Below are 18,002 nucleotides of genomic sequence, written 5' to 3' on the forward strand. Positions count from 1 at the left end.
ATCCTCCCTTGCTTGGTCAAGCATAGTGTCTAGGCAAAGAAAACAAGTAAAGAAATTGTACGTTCAGAAACAATTTGTTATTTCTTGATTTGCAAGACTTGCCTGACTCATAAAAGCAGTATGGTTTAATGGGAGAAAAGGAAATTGGTCCGGAGGAAAAAAGTGCCTGGCTTTCATCTGGGAAGAGGTACTTTGGTAACTGAGTACTTGGCTATTAAGATGATGGTCAGCTGATAATGGAGATTAAAAACTCCGATTTAAGAATCGGGCATCCTGCAGGAAGGAAAAAAACTGCTGGTGGATAAGCCCCTAGAGGAAAGGATCTTGATTGAAAAAGCTAAGGATTTTCTAGAAGCTGCAATGCTGGTTAAATACCCTCTCAGCACTTGTATGCGGTAGGTGTGCTGGGATGTGAACAACAGAAGTTTACCGAATAAGCTGGCATGTGATGAATAATTTTAGTTGCACAGCTGAACGTCCTTAGGTCTGTTTCAGCGTCATCTCTAGATTTGCATGTCTGTGTTGGGAAATCTAACAAGAGGCACTTCATTCTCTAATTTAATGTTGAACTATCCTGAATTGATCTCTTCTCTTTAGCGAGATAAAGGAGAATCTAAGCATAGCCAGCTTTCTGCCCCTTTGTGAACAGTTTCTGTAGAATCCCAAGTTGAGTGTATGATTTGGCATTAAATATGTCATTCCAAAGCCCAAATACATGTGGTATTTTGTATCTAATTAATCTGTGAATGTGGTGTAAAAATGTATTTTGTATGTTTTTAATGCAGGACAGGTGGTTTGCCCACAGAGTAGTGGTGGATCGGAGCTAGCAGGTGATAAACCAGCCCAAGAGTCCTTAAACCAGAGTCCCTTAAAATCAATGTTGGTGATAAGTGGTGGAGAGGGATATATTGACTTCAGAATGGGTAAGAATTGTCAATCTTGAAAAAGCAGTTGTGAATTTTTCATGCTGTAAAGTGTCTTAAGTCATTAGCCATGTAATGTATTGTATGTATCTATATTATCCATTGTGATTCCAGAGTGCATTCATGTGGCTAGCCGGTATGTATTTATTATGCCTTTGTGTATCTAGAGGCATCTTTATCTCCCCTGTTCCCCCTCCCCACTTCATTCCCTCCTCTCCTCCCAATCACCATAACTTCTGAGAGATGTCTGTATAAAGGTATTTGAAGCCCTGCTTTGGAGTCATGTGCCACCTCACCTGTTTTAAGTCTTTGAAAGGTTAAAATGTTCTCTTCTATCTCAAATTGGTGGAAAATATGCCCTTAGTTAAATATGACTTGTTGTAATCAGTCTGCATATTGAAGTAGTCAATGAATGACACTCAAACTAAAACTTGCTCATATATGAGCAAAAGCAGGAAAAAGTGGTTCACTGTGATCAAAATAAGAAGGGCATACAAAGATAACTGCTTATTCTTTGGTAGCACTTTTGCATGAATCTAGCCTGTAAAGGACCTGATGTGTCAAGATATATATATATATTTTTTTTTTTTGTATTGAAAGTTTTTGGAAAATATACTAAAATGAGAGTGGTTATGATTGGATGTTTAGCATCTGCAACTGGAGGACTTGACCGAAAGCGCCCCCCAGGGAATCACAACTCCTAGACCTAATTTTGGCCTTCTACCTAATTTGTCTTTGGTTCCCCCACCCCTAATAGAGGAGGAATTTGTGCATTCCATGAAGGACAGCCCAAATTCTGTCATCCCTCTACTCAGTGAAAAACAGTTTCTGCTCATAACTCTAGTGGAATTGCACAATGCCTCAAGGCATGACTTGAGGCACTTCTGCAACACTGCAGTGAGGTATTAAAAGCTCTGAGCTTGTTCTAAGCAGGCTAGAATAACCACATACCAAATGTGCTTTGTGCTATCCTGGAGGCAGGATGCAAAGACATGACCTTAAATGTCAGAGCAGTATAGCTGCATTAGCTCAGCCATTACTTCATTAATGCAGCCAACTGGCTCAAGAGCTAGTTCAGTCCATTGTATGTTTAGATTCCTCTGACCTTCAAAGCAGTCTTAACTAGAAAACTAGCCAAACTGTGCCTGGAAACCTTTCTCAAGTTGTCAGTCCGCTCCCATTTCATCTGGTTCAGCTGACATTCTTCTGTACCACCAGACTGCCTCTGTAATGATGTGTATGACTGTCTGCATGCAGTTTTGTTAGTGCTTAGTCTGTTACCTTTGATCCAAGTTGGCTCATGGCACAAAGGGTTTAGACGCAGTCATAAAACTTCTATTCTTTTTGGAATAACTATAACGGAGGATAGGTTTAAGGCTGTCTTGTGCCAGTGTGTGCTGAGTTGTTGTAAAAAGCTAGAATTTTTAGAAAAAGAGGAAAGAAGGGGAAAAGAAGGTTTGTCATTCATCAAATGAATGTTTCATTGTCTTATTTGCGTTCAATTACTGCTCATTCTTGCTCAGGAAAGAACTGAAGAATATGACCATCAGAACACTGGGCTCTGTAGTGAAATAATTATGAAACAAACTTCAGTCTGTAATGTATAGATTCAAGATAGTGAATGTGCTCTTATATGAGCAGATGGCCAAAACTGTCTTTGGTAGTGTTTTTCTTTTAAATCAAATAGTCCTTTGTCTTTCTCTGTTTGGTGTTAATATTTCTCATTGTATCTGCTTGAATCAAAGCTGTTGTTTTTCAGGCGATGAAGGTGGAGAATCTGAACTCCTTGGAGAAGCTCTACAGCTTGAACCTTCTGTAGCCAAAGCTGAGAGGAGTCACTTGATAGTGTGGCAAGTAATGTATGGCAGTGAGTGAGCCTGTAGGAAGCAGCTGGAGACCTTAAAGAGGAGAGGAGGAAGAAAAAAAAAAAAAGCTTCTGCATGTTTTTTTATTTTGTGAAACCTGTTTCACTACATGATGTTGAAGCATTTCTTTGCTGTTTAACTTTATACTGCAAATCTGTCATACCTTAACTATACAGGAATTAGCTTGTGCTGTTTTACTGCACCCGTGTTACATGGAACAGTATAATGAAACCAGAACTTACTTTCTCAAAACTGGTGTGTACACCATAGTAAGCAATCCAGACTTAGTTTTACTGTACCACAACAATCTTGACCTAGTTCACTTTTTTGATAGTCTTACTTGAGTTCAGCTTTATTACAACTCAGCTTCATTTATCTGTATAATGCATTGAGTAAAACAGCAAAGTTATTCCCAGAGTATTTTAAAATTGACAAATTAGTATCAGATGAATTGTCAAGATTCATCCATATGTTCAGTGAGGGCTAAAGCAAACTGTAAACTTCAGCTTTTGTTTTCAAACCTGAAAAATCTTGCTTATATAGTGTATACAGTTTCATTTGTCACTTTCATCAAAACTTCTGGGGGAAAGAGGGGATTGTATAGAAATTCAGATGACAATATTTAAATAAAATTTCATGTTTTGACTGCTAAACCTTAAAGCTTGAGAACTGCTGCCCTCAATAATGAGCAATTTTGAGCACAGTGTTTTCCTGACATGGATACATGTGAACAGCTCAGTTTTCAAAGGGTATTCTTAAGATGATTTAAATTTGAAAATAATTGTAAAATTTTTGAACAGGGGATATATTTTGTTCTCTTCTTGTCTTAAATCCATATGTCCTAAGCACTAGAATGATCTTCTCTGCCTAGCTGGTCAAACTCATGAGGCACTACAGGTGTGAAGGTTAGAGACCTCAATTAGAGCATGAGAAAAGACTGAGAGTGTACAGGAAAAAATGCATTCTGCCTAAATGAGATTGTAAAGGAACTTTAGTGCCAGATAATTAGGTATAGCTATATTAAATCGTTTTGTTGCATACACTCCATTTAGTCAAAAAAAAAAAAATCATGTTTAGAGACCATGTTACCAGATAACACTGAGAGTGGTTAAATTGATGAAAGTCAGGAGACTCTAATATCAGGCTGACATTCTGTCTACTCACCATCTATTTTTTTAACCATAAGCGTGAGTTGAAGACTGTCTTCCTTTTACATTGAATTTCCTACATTAGTATCAGAGCTAAGTTCAACACTTCATGGCTTCTGTTCTTCAAAATATTTTAACACCCAGATTTGTTCTTCCATTATAGTCTCTGGAAAGTGAAAGTTTGAGGGGTTCTAATAAACATCGAGTATATACCCCCAAAAGACTGGGACTGTTCTGTTCAGATTAGCAGAGAAATTAGTAATTTGATCATGTGAGAAAACTGAACAGTTTCAGAAAATTAAATATATTAACACTTTTTTTAAAACTGCCTAAACATTTTTATGCAATAGGAGCAGTTCTGGTCTATCAGGCAAACATGTGTTTATATATTTTCTTAATTTTTTAAATGAACACATTTAGCTGAGGTCTATTGTGTAAATATATATTTAGGCAGCTTTTTCAAATGCATATCATAGCTGATAAACCAGAAAACCTCCATTCAGGTCTATTGGTTAGATTTATATGTATAAATACTTTTTAAGCAACATATTTTGTACACAGCTGTTCCTCTCGTAAATATGTATTTAGGACATGAACTATGTAGTAAAATCCTTATTAAAGATATGTAATATCTTGGTAGTATTTTTCTCTTCAGAATGCCAAAAGTGATAAGAGCATGTTGTTCATAATTGCTTTCCAAATTCATCTTTAAGGTCACTCTTAAAGTACTTTGGTTTAAATATAAAGTCTGGGAACTTTTAAAAAATTATACAAGTGCAGAAGGTAAACTGACTTAATGCTTATATAAAGACCTATTTAAAATTTATATTGACGTGTATGCTGAACTTGAAGCACATCTGAATTAACATAGGAAATTGGATATCTCTGAAAAATGCTGTCTTAACTGTTGCACAGAATCTTCACTGAGGGGTGCAGTTTCATTGCTTTTTCTACCATCTTAAATTTAATGGCTCTATGGAAAACACAGTCTCCAAAGCCTTTACTCACTGGTTGATTGTCACAGTCTCATGTTCTCAGAGGAAAAAAAAAAAAAAAAAAAAAACGCACAATTCTTTTCCTTGGTTCTTGTATAGCATTTTACTCATAATTACTGAGTTGTTTCTCTGAATGGCTTCACTGCTATCAAATAGAGCAGATGAATCTGGCAAGTGTGTACCTGGTCTTTTGCCAAATGTATCTGGTTCACCGTGCCATTTTAGTCACCTCAGTGGACCAACTTTTGCAAATTGTTCGGAGACAGTTGTTTCTGTCCAATAGTGGAAGGGTTTTAAAGCAAATGCTAGGTGTAACTATGTACCACTGTGGGTGTAGATAAAAGGCATGTGCACTTCTCTGTATTTCTCATTTTAAAACTTTATCCCCTGTCCTAAGGTACAATAGATTAAAAGGGTCCCTGTTCTCATCACAGTGCACTGGGATTTATAAACTCTTTACTTAAGGTCACTTTGAACAATGAATAAAGCACGTAAAACCCCAGGCATTGAGATGACAATATACTCCTAAAAACTCAGTCTCAAGAATGTGTTTATGCATACACTCATATGGTTAAAGCATCATATAAATAGGAGCTAATCTCTTGATAGCTACAGCTTGTTAGTAGTTTGGAACCATTTCGAGCACAAAATATGCGGCACATTACTTGCCTGGGTAAGGGTGTTTGCATGGTAAGGTGAAATGCGTTGTATAAGCTGCTGCGTTGTTCATTTCTTGTAAAGGTCTTCCTGCGTTGGATCAGATAGAGCTGGCAGAGCGTAGACACTTTATCATAGGCTGCCTTAGTAACAAACAAATGTTAAATCTGTTTTATTATACTAACTGTTCTAAAGAACGTGTGTCTTTTAAAATGCTGTGTAACTGAATATTTATTTCCATGTGAGTATTATAAAAGTTACCAAAGGATTAAACCTGACTTAGCACTCCTGTAAGCAACCCTGTTGAGACAGGGTCTTGTGAAGGCCCTGATCTGCAAAACAAGACACAGTAAACTCAAATACAGTTCTTTATGGAAATGAAATGTTTTTTCTGACAGGGTTATGCCATATTGTAACAACCTATGTTGCACCTCAAAGCATTTTTCTATACACTAAATGTCTCTCCCGCCCTCTAACAGGATTAAGTTTCCTTTATTAATTTTGTTGATGCACATTTCTCAATCTTTTAAACATATATTTTAAACATTTTATGGTCTGTAATTTTTGGAAGTTTTTTGTCTGTTGGACACTTTACGCTGAATTTTACTTGCCTCTGTAATCCGAGATGGATACTACAGCGTTAAACTTGCTGTCTGTTAAAACTTGAGGCTTCTTTCCTGTGAGCAGAAAAGCTCATACAGCAGTGTAGTTATTTCAGTATTTATTTCTATTATTGAATCCTTGGGGTTCAGAATGTAACTTTGTACATGAAATATATATAAATATGTATATGAAACATACATTGGATTGGTGTTTTCTTTGTAGTCTCATGTTAAGTTCAAAAGTTATTGGTGCTATCAAAAGGCATAATAAAGTATATACTAAAGTGCCAGCAGCTAAATATTACCATCATAAGTATTGATAATATATATGAATCGGCCTGCAGCTATTATTCTTCTAATATCTCCTATTAAGTATAAGAAAAAATTCTGAGGAAAAACTGCATTCACTGACTGGATTCCAAATTATGCCATGCCACCTGTAGATGGCCTTAATTATCTTCCTGGAGATAAACATGAAGATGTCGTCAAGAGTTGCCCAATACTCCTTATTGCTGTGCTGCTTAGGTTTAGGACTAGTTCAGCAGGTCCTAAAAAAAGGAGACTTTCCACTTCAGGGTGCAGAAACCTCATCCAAAAGGGAGAGGACAGGCAAAGCATCTGTAACACCTCCTCTACTGTGCTTGAAACATACCTTTAAGAGTGTCAAGAGAAGATTGCAGATGGCAGTTAAAATGACACCTGAACTCTTCTCAGTCTAAACGAGTGCAAAAGCAACCATGCTGTCATCTAAACAGAGCTTTGCATAGCGATCAGCTACGTGCCGAGTTACCTGGGGCAGGAGCTGGGCTGCTGAACAGCAATCTAGCTAAGCGTCTCCACGGCGGAGGTCAGGGTCTCGCCGTGGCAGTTCTCTGCCATGAGATGAACCTTGCAGCTTTCCAAGGAAACAGGCCTCGTAAAGGCTGTATGTAAACTTGTTTCCAGCCTCCGAATTGACAGGGCTGGAGCTGCGGGTTTATGCTCTGGCTCCTCCCTGGCTTGTTGCTGTGTTGAATGCCCTCGCAGAGCAGTTCTGATGGGATGCTTTCGCCTTGTAGTCTTGGGATGACTTCTAAAGCTCTGGTTTGTTCTTCTGACACTAACCCTTTAATGTCAGCCTTCATATATGTTCTCATCTTTCCTGCCTATGGCTTTGCTTTGAAGGTCTCTTTAGGAAATGAAATAAAGCAGTAATAACTTTGTTTTTAAATAGCTGGCACTATTCATTTAAAAAAAATAAAATCAACTACTGATTCATATCTTAAGAATCCAGAGGATTTCCACTTAACTGCAACTTATGTGAAATAATTACTGGCACTTGGATTCATTTTCCAGCTTTTCTTCACACCTTACCAAAGAACTGACTTGATTTATTTCAGCCCCAACACAGAGTGGTTAGTTTCTGCACAGAAAAGGAGAATAGCCTACCTCATCAGGTAGGGAAACGAGGACTCGGTGACAAGATACTCGTTTCTACTGCGTGAACAAAATGCTTGGCTGGAGCCAAGCTTATGATCCCCCCCCCCGCCCCCCCACCCTTGCTCATCTGCCTCTGTTTTGTTGGGGTGTTTTGTGTATTTTTTTTCCTCCCATCTGTTAAAGCAATTTATCTTGATTAGTTAAAGAAAGATGTGACTGTGCTATTGAAAATATTTAACCTTTGTTAGGATGGATTCTGGTGTCCTCGTTCCTTGCACAGTGAACTCATTTTGTCCCCCTGTCCGCCCCGGGGGATTGTTGCTGTCTAGTCCGTTTTCTTGCCAGCAAGCATCTGAAGGGTTGTGTTACTCTCGCTTCTCCCCAGCGATATTGCAGGGCCTACATAAACATAAAGTTGTTGCCTTTGGATACTTCTAGGATGTAATGCTTCATATTTACACATGCAAACATAGGAACCCATCCATGGTTCAGAAAATTGTAAGTGTTGTCTGTTACCACTGTTGTAACAACTTGATGTTTTATCATCTTGGTGTTTAAAAACTTCCTTTTGGTCGTTTACTGGAGTTTTCTTACAAGATTTTTGCCTTGTTACCTCTCCAGAGCAGCTCTGACAAATTTCCCTCTCCTCGTAGCGTTTGTCCCCGTGATGTGTTCCTTCACACGCGTGCCACGTCACGGTATCGTGCTAAGGCTCCGTGCCTACGGATTAAGTAGGCAGAGGCATCATAAATCTTTACTCTGGGAATGTTTAAGCTCTGCTCCCACCTGTGACAGCACCTTAGTCGGTGCATGCGGGTAAGTAAGGTTTTCAGATTCTGCGTTAAGAAGAAAAGTGCAAATATTATTGTAATTAGGTTAAGATATTAAGAATGCTGTTTGGAGACTGGATTTTTAAGCTATTGCAAATACTTGTTACCCTTGGATCATACTCCAGATTCACGCCTTCAAGGCTTGTTGCAATTTTGCACGGTTCTGTTAACTCTTCAAAAAGATATTTTGAGATGACAATTATAAGAAGGATTGGCTTCCTGCTTTTCAAAATATTTTGCAAAGTGATGGTGAGAAAAGAGAGCGGATCGGGCGAGCTCTGGCGTGGATTGTTGCTCGCTGTTACCTGCTTGCGATCCTAAACGTGATTAAAATCTCTCAGGGCTCAGAGCAGCCTGTGCTGCGTTTTAAACACAAGATGGTGCTATCACAATTCAAAGACAACACGGAGAGCAAGAGCGGAAATCCACTGTGCTGTAGTGTACTCATCTTCCTGCCTTTCTGTCGGCATCTCGGTTTCAGGTCCCCCCCGCCCCAACGGCTTCTTCAAGGTGAAGCTGTTGCGTCAGTGGGAAAAGAAAAGGAGCATCTAGGCCTTTGATCACGAAAGGCTTCAGAAAGTTGCTCTCCCTTGTGCTCAAGCCGGCGTGGCTTGTTGAGACGCGTCATGGGGATCGGCACAGCCGCAGCCGAGACCCCCGGCTCGAGGCAGCTGCTCTCGTCCCTTGGAGCTTTTCCGCACCGCAGCAGAGACCCAGAGCTGCTCCCTCAGCCTGGGGCCTCTTGGGCTCGTTGCACCCGCTGCTTGGAACCGGGGCTCTGCTCCCTGCTTCAAAGACAGTCATGCTGCCTATTTTATTATTTTTTTTAACCAGCAGACTTCTTAGTTCCCCCTTTATTCCAGATCGTGAACGTTCCCGTTAAACTGCACTTTCGCCCTGGGCAGAGGGCTGCTCCTGACCGCCCGCTATCACTTGAGTCTTCAGCACGAAACCGTAAGCGGAGTTTAATTTGGAGGCGTAAGGCCTGAGCTGCCTTTCCGGAGCAGGGGCGCGTGCTGTTCGCCGACCTCGGCCGCCGGCGCTGCGGGGAAGGAGGGAGACGTCGGAAAGGAGCCTGCCGCGAGGACGTTTGCGCGCCTCGCAGCGAGGGCCCAGCAGCTGTTTTCAGGGAGCCGGTGAAAGCGGGCGCTTGCGGCCTCGGGTCCCGCGCGACTCTAGCGGTGGCCAAACGGCGCGGCTAGAGCCGGGGCTCGTCCTCGCCCCTCAAAGGGGAGCGCCGAGAGAAAACGGGCCGGACGGGCCCTTTCCGGATGGACGGACGCCGCGCGCTCCCTGCGCCAAGGCGAGCTCCGCGCGTCCTCCCCCGGGGGCTTGGGTTTCCGCTGCGTCGTGCGCCCACGGGGCGAAGCTTCGAAGCCCTGAAAGCCAGTAGCGACTCTCAGGGGCTCCGCGTCTCGGGGCGCGAGGGGCTGCGCTGCCGCCCGGCCGGGGCTCTGCCCTCCCCCCCCAGCCCTCCTGCCTGGGCAGAAGCTGTGATGGAAAATTTCCAGCCAGTCCTAAATTCAGCGTCTCCCCTGCCTTCCGCTTCTCCGGCCTTTGAGGGAGCCCTGCTCGAGCTGATGCTTCTGCTCCGTTACTTCCCAGCCTCCCCCGGGCAGCGACTTGGCTTCAGCGTTTGTTAGCGCAGCCAGAACGACCGGCTGAAAACCGCGCGGCAGGCTGCGAGGCCGAGGGAGCTGGCCGTCCTCGGAGACGCCTCGCCACCAGACGGGAGCAGCACGGGCTTCCCTGCTCCCTCCTCCTCCACGCAGCCGCCGACTCGGGCGTCCGCAGCCCTTTTCTGTAGCGAAAAGGGGAACGGCGGCCGCTGGCCGTTCTCCTGTTGCTTTACCCGCTCTGCTGCTGGCATCTCTACGCACAAAATGTCAGCGTGCCCAGGGGCTTCTGCTCTGGAGGCTCTCACAGAGTCTGGAGTTTCAAGGGTGGTTTTTTTTTTTTTTTTTAAATTCCTTGCTGGAAACCTTCCCAAATTCCACATCTGCTTTTCACTTCCACCTTTCAGCACAGGGCTGCTGGGGAGCGCGCGGGGCCGGGACGGGGAGGGGCGCGACGCGGCGGCCGGGGGGCCCTTCGCTGGGTCTGCGGGTCTGTGAAACCGCTTGTGCCTCCCTCCCCAGCGCCGGCACCTTCCTTTGCCCGGAGGCTGCGTTCGTCTGGGAGTGAAACGGTGCGCGGGGAAGGGAGCAGGGCCTATGGCAGCTCTTCCAGCCCTTCTTCGTGGCAAAGCTTGAAGGAGCAAAGCGTAGCAAAAAACTCACTGCTCGGGGAGCCAGGGGGGGGGGTTATTGTAGCCGCGTGTTTCCAATGAGGTCAATCAAATCCATCCATGTAACAAGGAGGGAACTTTTCCTCATAGTAACAAACCTCCGCTTTGGGCAGGTGGAACAAACGGGCCTGTTTCGTGCTGCCAGATGTGCTGGTTTGAGTGCAAAGTGCCGGGGAGGAAGATCTCCTTGGACCTGGCTGCCCCGAGAGCGCGAGCTTGGACGGGAGGAAGGAGGAGCGCGCCGCGTCCGCCAGCAGCTGGGCGCGTGCGGTAGCAGAGTCAGCTGCGCAAGGGGAACGTTTGGCCGACTGCGGTGGAAGCAGAGCCACATCTGGCACTGACGCCTGGAAAAGCAGAGCCCTTGCTGAATCAGGACCCAGCGAAGGGCGGCGGCCGCAGGTCCGGATCCGGCCGAGGCGTCCTGGGCCGAGGCGTCCCCGCAGCGCTCCCCCTCGGAGGGCTCTCGGCCCCTCGCTGCTTCCAGACCTGGCGGGTCCCCCGCGGCTCCCCGCTGGCCAGCTCGGAGCCAGTCCCAGGGAAGAGCCGGGGGGAAAGTCTCAGGGAGGCCGCGCTGGGCTGTGGCTGGGTGCCAGGAGGAGCCGGGCGAGGGGGGGCCGACCCGCCAGATTGAGTGCCGTGGGCCTGGGCTCGGCGGGAGCCTCTCGCTGATGCCTGTCTGTATCCTGGCGGGAATAAAAAGGAAAGCAGAGAGCTTGATGGTTTGCAGAGGCAGCTGAAATACCTCTGACTGCTCTGAATTTAGTGAACAGAATGAGATACAGCCTTAAATTTCGTGCTTTCCCAGGCACGCAGGTCAGATGGACTCAGCAGAAGGTGGCACTGCCCCAGCCTGGCAGGGGCGGCTGCCTCGCCGACGCCGGCTCGGGGCTGCCCCTGCCTTGCTGCCGGCTCCACAGCTCTTTCTGCTTCCCGGGGCGGTGGGGTACGTCCCTGCCCCTCCAAGACTTTGGCACCGATCCCACAGCGGAGCCTGCTCCTGGCTCTGCCCGATGGGCCCGTGGCGAAGGCTCGCTGCCCGGGCTGCCTGCGCGTCGTGCTGAGAACCGCCAGGGCAGCCCACGTGCCAGCATCCGCGGCGGTTTCCCACCTGGGCTTCGCGCTGCCTTGATGAGAAGGGCAGGCGACCGAGTCCGTGAAGCCTGGAAGCACCTGAGGGCTTTGGCCTACAGCTTCCTGGTCTGTTTTAAAGACGTATTTTATTTTTGTCTGCAGTTCTCAGCGGTGCTGCTGGCCAGGAGCAGGAGCTGTGGCTCTCCCAGATAGTTCCTGTGGGCAAGGAGGGAAATGTGAACGTGCACCAGTGCCGGTGGGAGAGCTCGGCCCGGGGAGGTGGTGTACGGCAGGAGGTGGATGAGCGCTTTTCTCATTGACTTGCCCCGTCAAGGCCTGATGCTAGATTTGGAGTGGATAATTGCCTTGGGAAAGGCTGTTAAAGGCTGATGGGGGGGGGGGGTTTACAAGAGAGAAAAAGCACTGAGGACTTTTCTTGGCTGCTAATTGATGTGTTCGATGAGTGAACAGCAGGACGTGCGCGTGGGTGGGAAAAATTGAATTCTTGTCAAAATTGCCCGAAAAGATAATGAAAATCCCTGAGATAAGAGAGGTGAGTTGTGTGTTCTCCACAAAACCATCGGAGTCGGGTTGACTCAGCTTGCAAATAAACACTTTGTGTGGGTGCTCGCGAGCAGAAACGCTCTCGTGCGTTTTGCAGAGAGGCCTATATTTAATTTCTCCCGTGAAGGGAGGCTGCTGCAGGCTGGAGTCCCGTGCCCAGCCAGGCCTTGGAGGCGACACAGGCCCAGGCTCAGCCCCAGAAATGATATTGCAAACTCAAAGTACCGGACGCTTGATACCATTCCTGGACTTGCTAGCGGGCAGTCTGCAGCGGGAAGGGGAAGTCAGAAGAGCCATGGTGTTTTGGAGGCACCAGAAAGAAAACGTGCAGCCCTTGAGAAGAAGTCTAAGGGTGGCTTCTAGCCGGGGGCTGCAGCAAGGGCTCGCTGGGCAGCCAGCCCGTGTGATGCTGAGCAGCGGGCACCGAACCATTCGGGGACGTGTCACCTCTTTATTAAGCCTTAAAGACACCTTTAAAAGGCTCAGGATTTTTTTGTGTGTGTGTGTCCTAATGCAAACACAGCTCAAGAGGGGCAAGTGAAGGAGATGGGGGCCTTGTATCAAGACCCAAGTTTCTATCCTCCAGGAAAACAAGCGCAGCAGCACTGCATTTTTCTGCACCAAGCCTGGTGGCCCTGGGAAGGTCCATGATGGTGTCCAGTGGGTGACCCTCTGCCCCAAACTCCTCACAGGCAATAACATTGCCATCAAACACCACGACGGAGAGTAAAAACTCCATAGCCTGCGGTGGGGGCAGGGAATCAGTTCTGCTGCCTTTTGGGTAAATACGTGCTGTCAAACTGACCTGCCGTCAGCTCAAAATAGCAAGTCAGATGACCAGCTTTTGCAAGCGTTTTAAAGGGTTGTTTCTCAGCCAAATCTCTGAACTTTTCAGGGTGCTTGAAAGGTCGTTTCACCATAGCAACCTTGATCTGCAATAAAGCCCAAAACGTCAACTTTGGGCCAAAGCCATGGTTTAATTGCTGCAGCAAGTTGTGAATGGAGAGAAGCTCGCTCATGTGCTGTGCTTGGAGGCCTGGCGATGTAAATCTTGCATCAGGATCCCTGTGGATTTCTCCTAGGAAACGCTCCAGTTCCTCAGACCACGTTGGCCTGGGTTCTCCTCCAGCCCTGTCTGCAAGAGGCTCAGGGCTCTGGTGGTCAAAAGCCCCTTTCATGTGGCACCGGCAGGGCAAAGGACCTACGAGCGGCTCCTTCCACAGCAAGGAGCAGCTGTAACTGCTGGGGGGTGGTATTTCAGCCTAGCAGCAGCACCTCACGTAGAAAGTGTGTCCAATTTGGGAACTGGGTTCTGCAAGCACTGTCAGGTGTGATCTTAAATGAGAGAGAGGAATTAAATCCAAGTGGGTCCTGAGGAGAATTTTCCAGCTCGTGAAGGAAGGCCGGCAGCGCTGGCTCGGCTCGCCCTACCGATGAAGGCGCAGTTCGTTTCCGTGTTCCTACCATCATTCAAACAGACGTCCCTGTGCCTAGAGCAGCTGGGTTGCATGATTCGAAGCTGGATAACGCGTCTTACCGCTTGCTCAGACAGTGTTGCTTTAGGCTGGTGTCTGCATGCCATAAGTTATAGGGCTATTGTCAGGCTGATCCTAAAAAGGGAAAACTGGGGCTAAAAAGCTAGTTGAAATGATTATAGTGCACAAGAACTGCTCAAAAAAGGCTCAGGCTAGAGCTTTTTAAATGCTCGTCTTCATTCTCGTCCTCCAGCTGCTCTGTACCGAAACACTGGCCTTAAGGCGCAGTCCACAGCACGTCTTTCTCCAGGAGAAGCCTTGCTGTTTGGAAGGAAGACACGTGACTTTTTGCTAACCTCCGCGGCTGCTGCAATTTCCTCCCTGTTTGTACAAATTCCATTTTTAAATAACTCTTGTGCCCCTCACGCGCTGAACGTGGGCAGCTCTTGTCCGTTCTCATAAAAAGCTAAATAAATCACTGATGCAGCGAAGTCTGCCTTCTTCTCTGGCCATGAATCACCCTGTCGAATGACAGTGACTTTCCTAAAGATATTGAAGTCTCTCACCAAGCAGTTTGGATAGAGACATCTTGGCCTGCGGCTGGTTCAGTCGTCTGGGACTGTTCCAAGCTGGGCTGCTTTGGTAAGAGCCCGCCAGACCTTTCTCCCCGGCTGGTGGCATGCGGCGAAGCCGGGTCCCCGTGTGGCTGTTTGCCCACGCAAGCGCTGCCGGCAAAGTTTTGGCAGTTGGGGTTGAAACCCCGGAGGGTTGAGCTTGGGCACCTGCAGATTTGGGGCATGGTCTGCCGGCAGCAAGGGGAGGGCGGCTGGGGTTGCTCCTGCTTCCTTGCTCTTCACCCCCGGTGTGTACCCCAGGTACAGCCCTCCCAGCCCGGAGAGGGCTTGGAAAAGGCCGTGGTGGAGAGGGAGAGGATTACACGAGCAGCACAAAACGCGCGCTGGGGAGGGCACAGCTGCTGTTCTCCACGGGGACAAAAAGGGAAGAATCAGCCTGCTTGCGGCGTTGTGCAGGTTTTCCAGGGCAGCGTCAGCAGTTCGGTCCCGTGGCAGGTGGTATGTGTCAGGCCAAACAGAGACGGAGAAAGGAGATGGTGGCTTTTCTTGTTGGAGGAATGGAGGACCCCAAAGGACAGACCCACATGGTTTGGCTCATGAAATACTATGCTCCATTTCACAAGGTGAAGGATGTTGTATGGTCTGACGTCAGGTCTTATCCACAGGGTCTTTCTTGCTGGTCCCAGCCAGACGAGAGACCTGGTGTTTCCTCCTTCCCTGAGCACGAACGCAGAGCTATTCTGGAGGAGAGGTTATGGAAAATGTCCAGCTGCCAGCATTTCCCCCCCCCCCACCCCCCCCCCAGCTCCAGGCTCTGGAAAGACACTGGGAAACCAGAGGAGAGCACAGGAGATCATCTCCTCTTCGGACAACTCCTCCTGGAAGTGCGAGAGGGGTGAACGTGGCCCTCCGTTCAATCCACTCTTTCAGGGACTTTGGCCAATCTTCGCCTAAAAAGCTGGTTGAGGGCTAAGGAGGAAAGACTTCTTGCCATCCCTCGTGGCAAGAAGCACGCTCTGTCCAGCGCAGGTTGGGGTTTTTCAGCACAGCCAGACTCTTTGGAGAAGCTAAAAGCCGGCGCTGCTTGGCTCTCACTGCCCCTTGGAAACCAAGTCTGCATTCCCCCCTAAGCCCCTGTCTTTGAAACCACTCACCGGCTAACATTGCTGCATTTTTAACAGAGCCTATATAAAGAATTGCTACAAAATAAGCTTAGTGGGCTGCTGGAGCTTCATCCAAGGCCAAGAGTAAATAAAGTTACATAACCTAGTAGGTCATAGCTGTAACTAAGCCTTTTATAGGCCATAAATCCACATTTCCTGGATTTTATAGCTTCTATTTAAAAATATAAAAAATACTATGTGATTGGAATAAGCCTCAAAGTTTATCGTCTTCTAACACAAATACTGTTCTCTAAAAAGCCTCGGTTGTTTCTCATCTTTACAGCACAGAGGCCTCCTCTGCTTGCCCTGCAACTAGCAACACGTTCTGGAGAGCCAGAGATGCTCCAAGAGAAAAGCTGGGAACAAACAAAAACGAGAAGGTAGCAATATATATGTTGCAATCGAGGGACTTGGCCAGCCCTCCACATCCCTGTATGGCGACACAGAGACGGCACAAACAAGCATGTGTTCGGCCCTCCCTTTAAACAGTGTCAGCATCCGGCATTTCTATTCCTGCAGGTTTTATGGCTGTGGAGGGTACAAGAACCTATTGGCTTTTAATAGCTGGAAGTTATTTAGAGGTTTTATTTGCCCAACAGCACAGTGCTTTCGGGGACCCTTTAGGAAGTGTTTGTTGCAGTAATGAAACTTTTTATCGAACACACCCTCTTGGGGATTATTAAACCTTTTCTGTCAGAGAACGTCACTACAGGGAACATCTCGGTCCGCCCGGGGCTGCAGCTCGCTGCTCTGAGCTGGTGGCAGCGCTGTCCTCAAGGCACAGGGCCCCCCAGCCTGGGCCCCTGAGCTTCGAGCCTCCTGGGGGAGCCTTCGACTTGAATAGACCCTCCAGATGGATGGCTCTGAAACTGTGCTTGGGGGACATTTAGGACACTGTGGGTGACGCTTAAATTTCCATAAAAAGCTACTGAGCAGAGCAATGCTGCATAGCCTGTGGAGCAACCTATGAACGGGAACTCCTCGAAGGGGTTACACACTCACTGGAAACTGTAAGTAAAAAAGAAAAAAAAAAGCAGAATAAAATCTCTGCAGCTGGAGTTTCTGTACTGTGCTTGGGGCGTCAGAGACACTTCTCCCCAAAATGACCTCTGGACTCGACAGCCTCAATCCTGCAAACTTTTAAGCACACAATTAAAGTCTAAGCACATGACTTCAATGGGACTATTCATGTGCCCCATGGTAAGTGTCTGCTTCAGGTCTTGTGGGATTAAGAGCACTGCAAGCTTTAAATTGAGGGCATGAGAAAGAAGGAGAGAAATAAGATTTGCCCCCAAAATATCAGTAGGTGGCTTACTGAGGCCCACTGGTCAAAAGTGACATTTTTCTGCCATGTAAGAAAGACAACTGCAGCAACCATGATCTTAAACTTCAGGAACTTAGGCAAGCGAGGGAATGTCTTGTTTCTTCCCTATTCCTGCATTTGGCTCAATTAAATGACTTATTTATGACCCGGTGCTTTCTCCTGTCCCAGAAGGTGAACATCAGATTTGATCTGCTGCAGTTTCTCTGCATTCGTGAGTGAGCGCAACCTGTGGGAATGCAGGGACGCATAGCTGTATGGACGCAACCGATCCCTGGAGCTGGGCAGGCCCAGGATGGCCTGTGCTGATGCTGGGGAGGGACTGATGCCAAAATCCAGACGAAATCCAGCATTGCAGAGTCACCTGGAAGGTGGCACAAGCAGGTAGCAACACCTTCCTACAGGAAGGTGTCTGACACCACCAAGAGAGGGTCAGCAAGTGCCTTCACGTGACATGCAGCAACTGCCCCTGAGCACAGATAGTCACCTAATGCTACTAAACCTATGTTTCTTCTATGGCTTTCTCCTCCAGAAACTCTCAGAATCTTTGTCATATCTGTGGTGTAGAGCAGCATTATCCTTGTCTTGGATCAGTTGGGGAAGTAGCTCTGTGAGGTGCCCCAGAGCCACCATGGAGCCCGTCCATGATGAAGCCCCAGGTACTGACCTCTACTAAGACCTGCACAGGGTGAGGTTGGGATGGTTTGACTTTTAGATGAGTAATTGTAGGCAACTGGAGAGGTGTTGGAAGGACTATAGCACTTTTGCCCACCATTAGCACCCCTTGACTCTTTACTGGTGCCTGGCCCATGTGGTAGGATGCGCCAGAGACCCCAGCGTGGTTGCAGCGAGCCTCCTTTGAGCACTGGTGCAAATGCATTAGCTGCCTCAGTTGGGGCCTCTGCCCCCTCCCCAGGGCTGGTGTTTCCTCCTGTTTATGTTGCATCTACCCCGCTACGCTCACCTTGTTGCCTTACGAACAACCCTGTTGGATCCACACGAAGAGCTTGTTTAAGAGGAAACACGCATGCTGCATATGATAACACGTAAATGGGACGATTGCTGCTGAACAGTTGCCACGTTGGACCGGGAAAGCTTTGTAAAGCC

General features: G+C 47.1%; 1 protein-coding gene across 6 annotated transcripts in view; it reads left to right on the plus strand.

Moving 5' to 3' along the window:
* The window catches only part of SPAG9 (sperm associated antigen 9), a 70,404-nt gene extending 66,025 nt beyond the window's left edge, over positions 1-4,379 (plus strand). For all 6 annotated transcript variants that reach the window (XM_068913325.1, XM_068913324.1, XM_068913326.1 and 3 more), the window contains 2 exons: positions 786-923; positions 2,683-4,379. In XM_068913325.1, coding sequence (XP_068769426.1) covers positions 786-923; positions 2,683-2,798 — 254 coding nt within the window. In that variant the 3' untranslated portion in view covers positions 2,799-4,379. The remainder of the gene's footprint in view (positions 1-785; positions 924-2,682) is intronic.
* Positions 4,380-18,002: the final 13,623 nt, after the last annotated feature.

Source organism: Struthio camelus, chromosome 19 (genome assembly GCF_040807025.1).
Source record: "Struthio camelus isolate bStrCam1 chromosome 19, bStrCam1.hap1, whole genome shotgun sequence".
NCBI classification, from domain to species: Eukaryota; Metazoa; Chordata; class Aves; order Struthioniformes; family Struthionidae; genus Struthio; species Struthio camelus.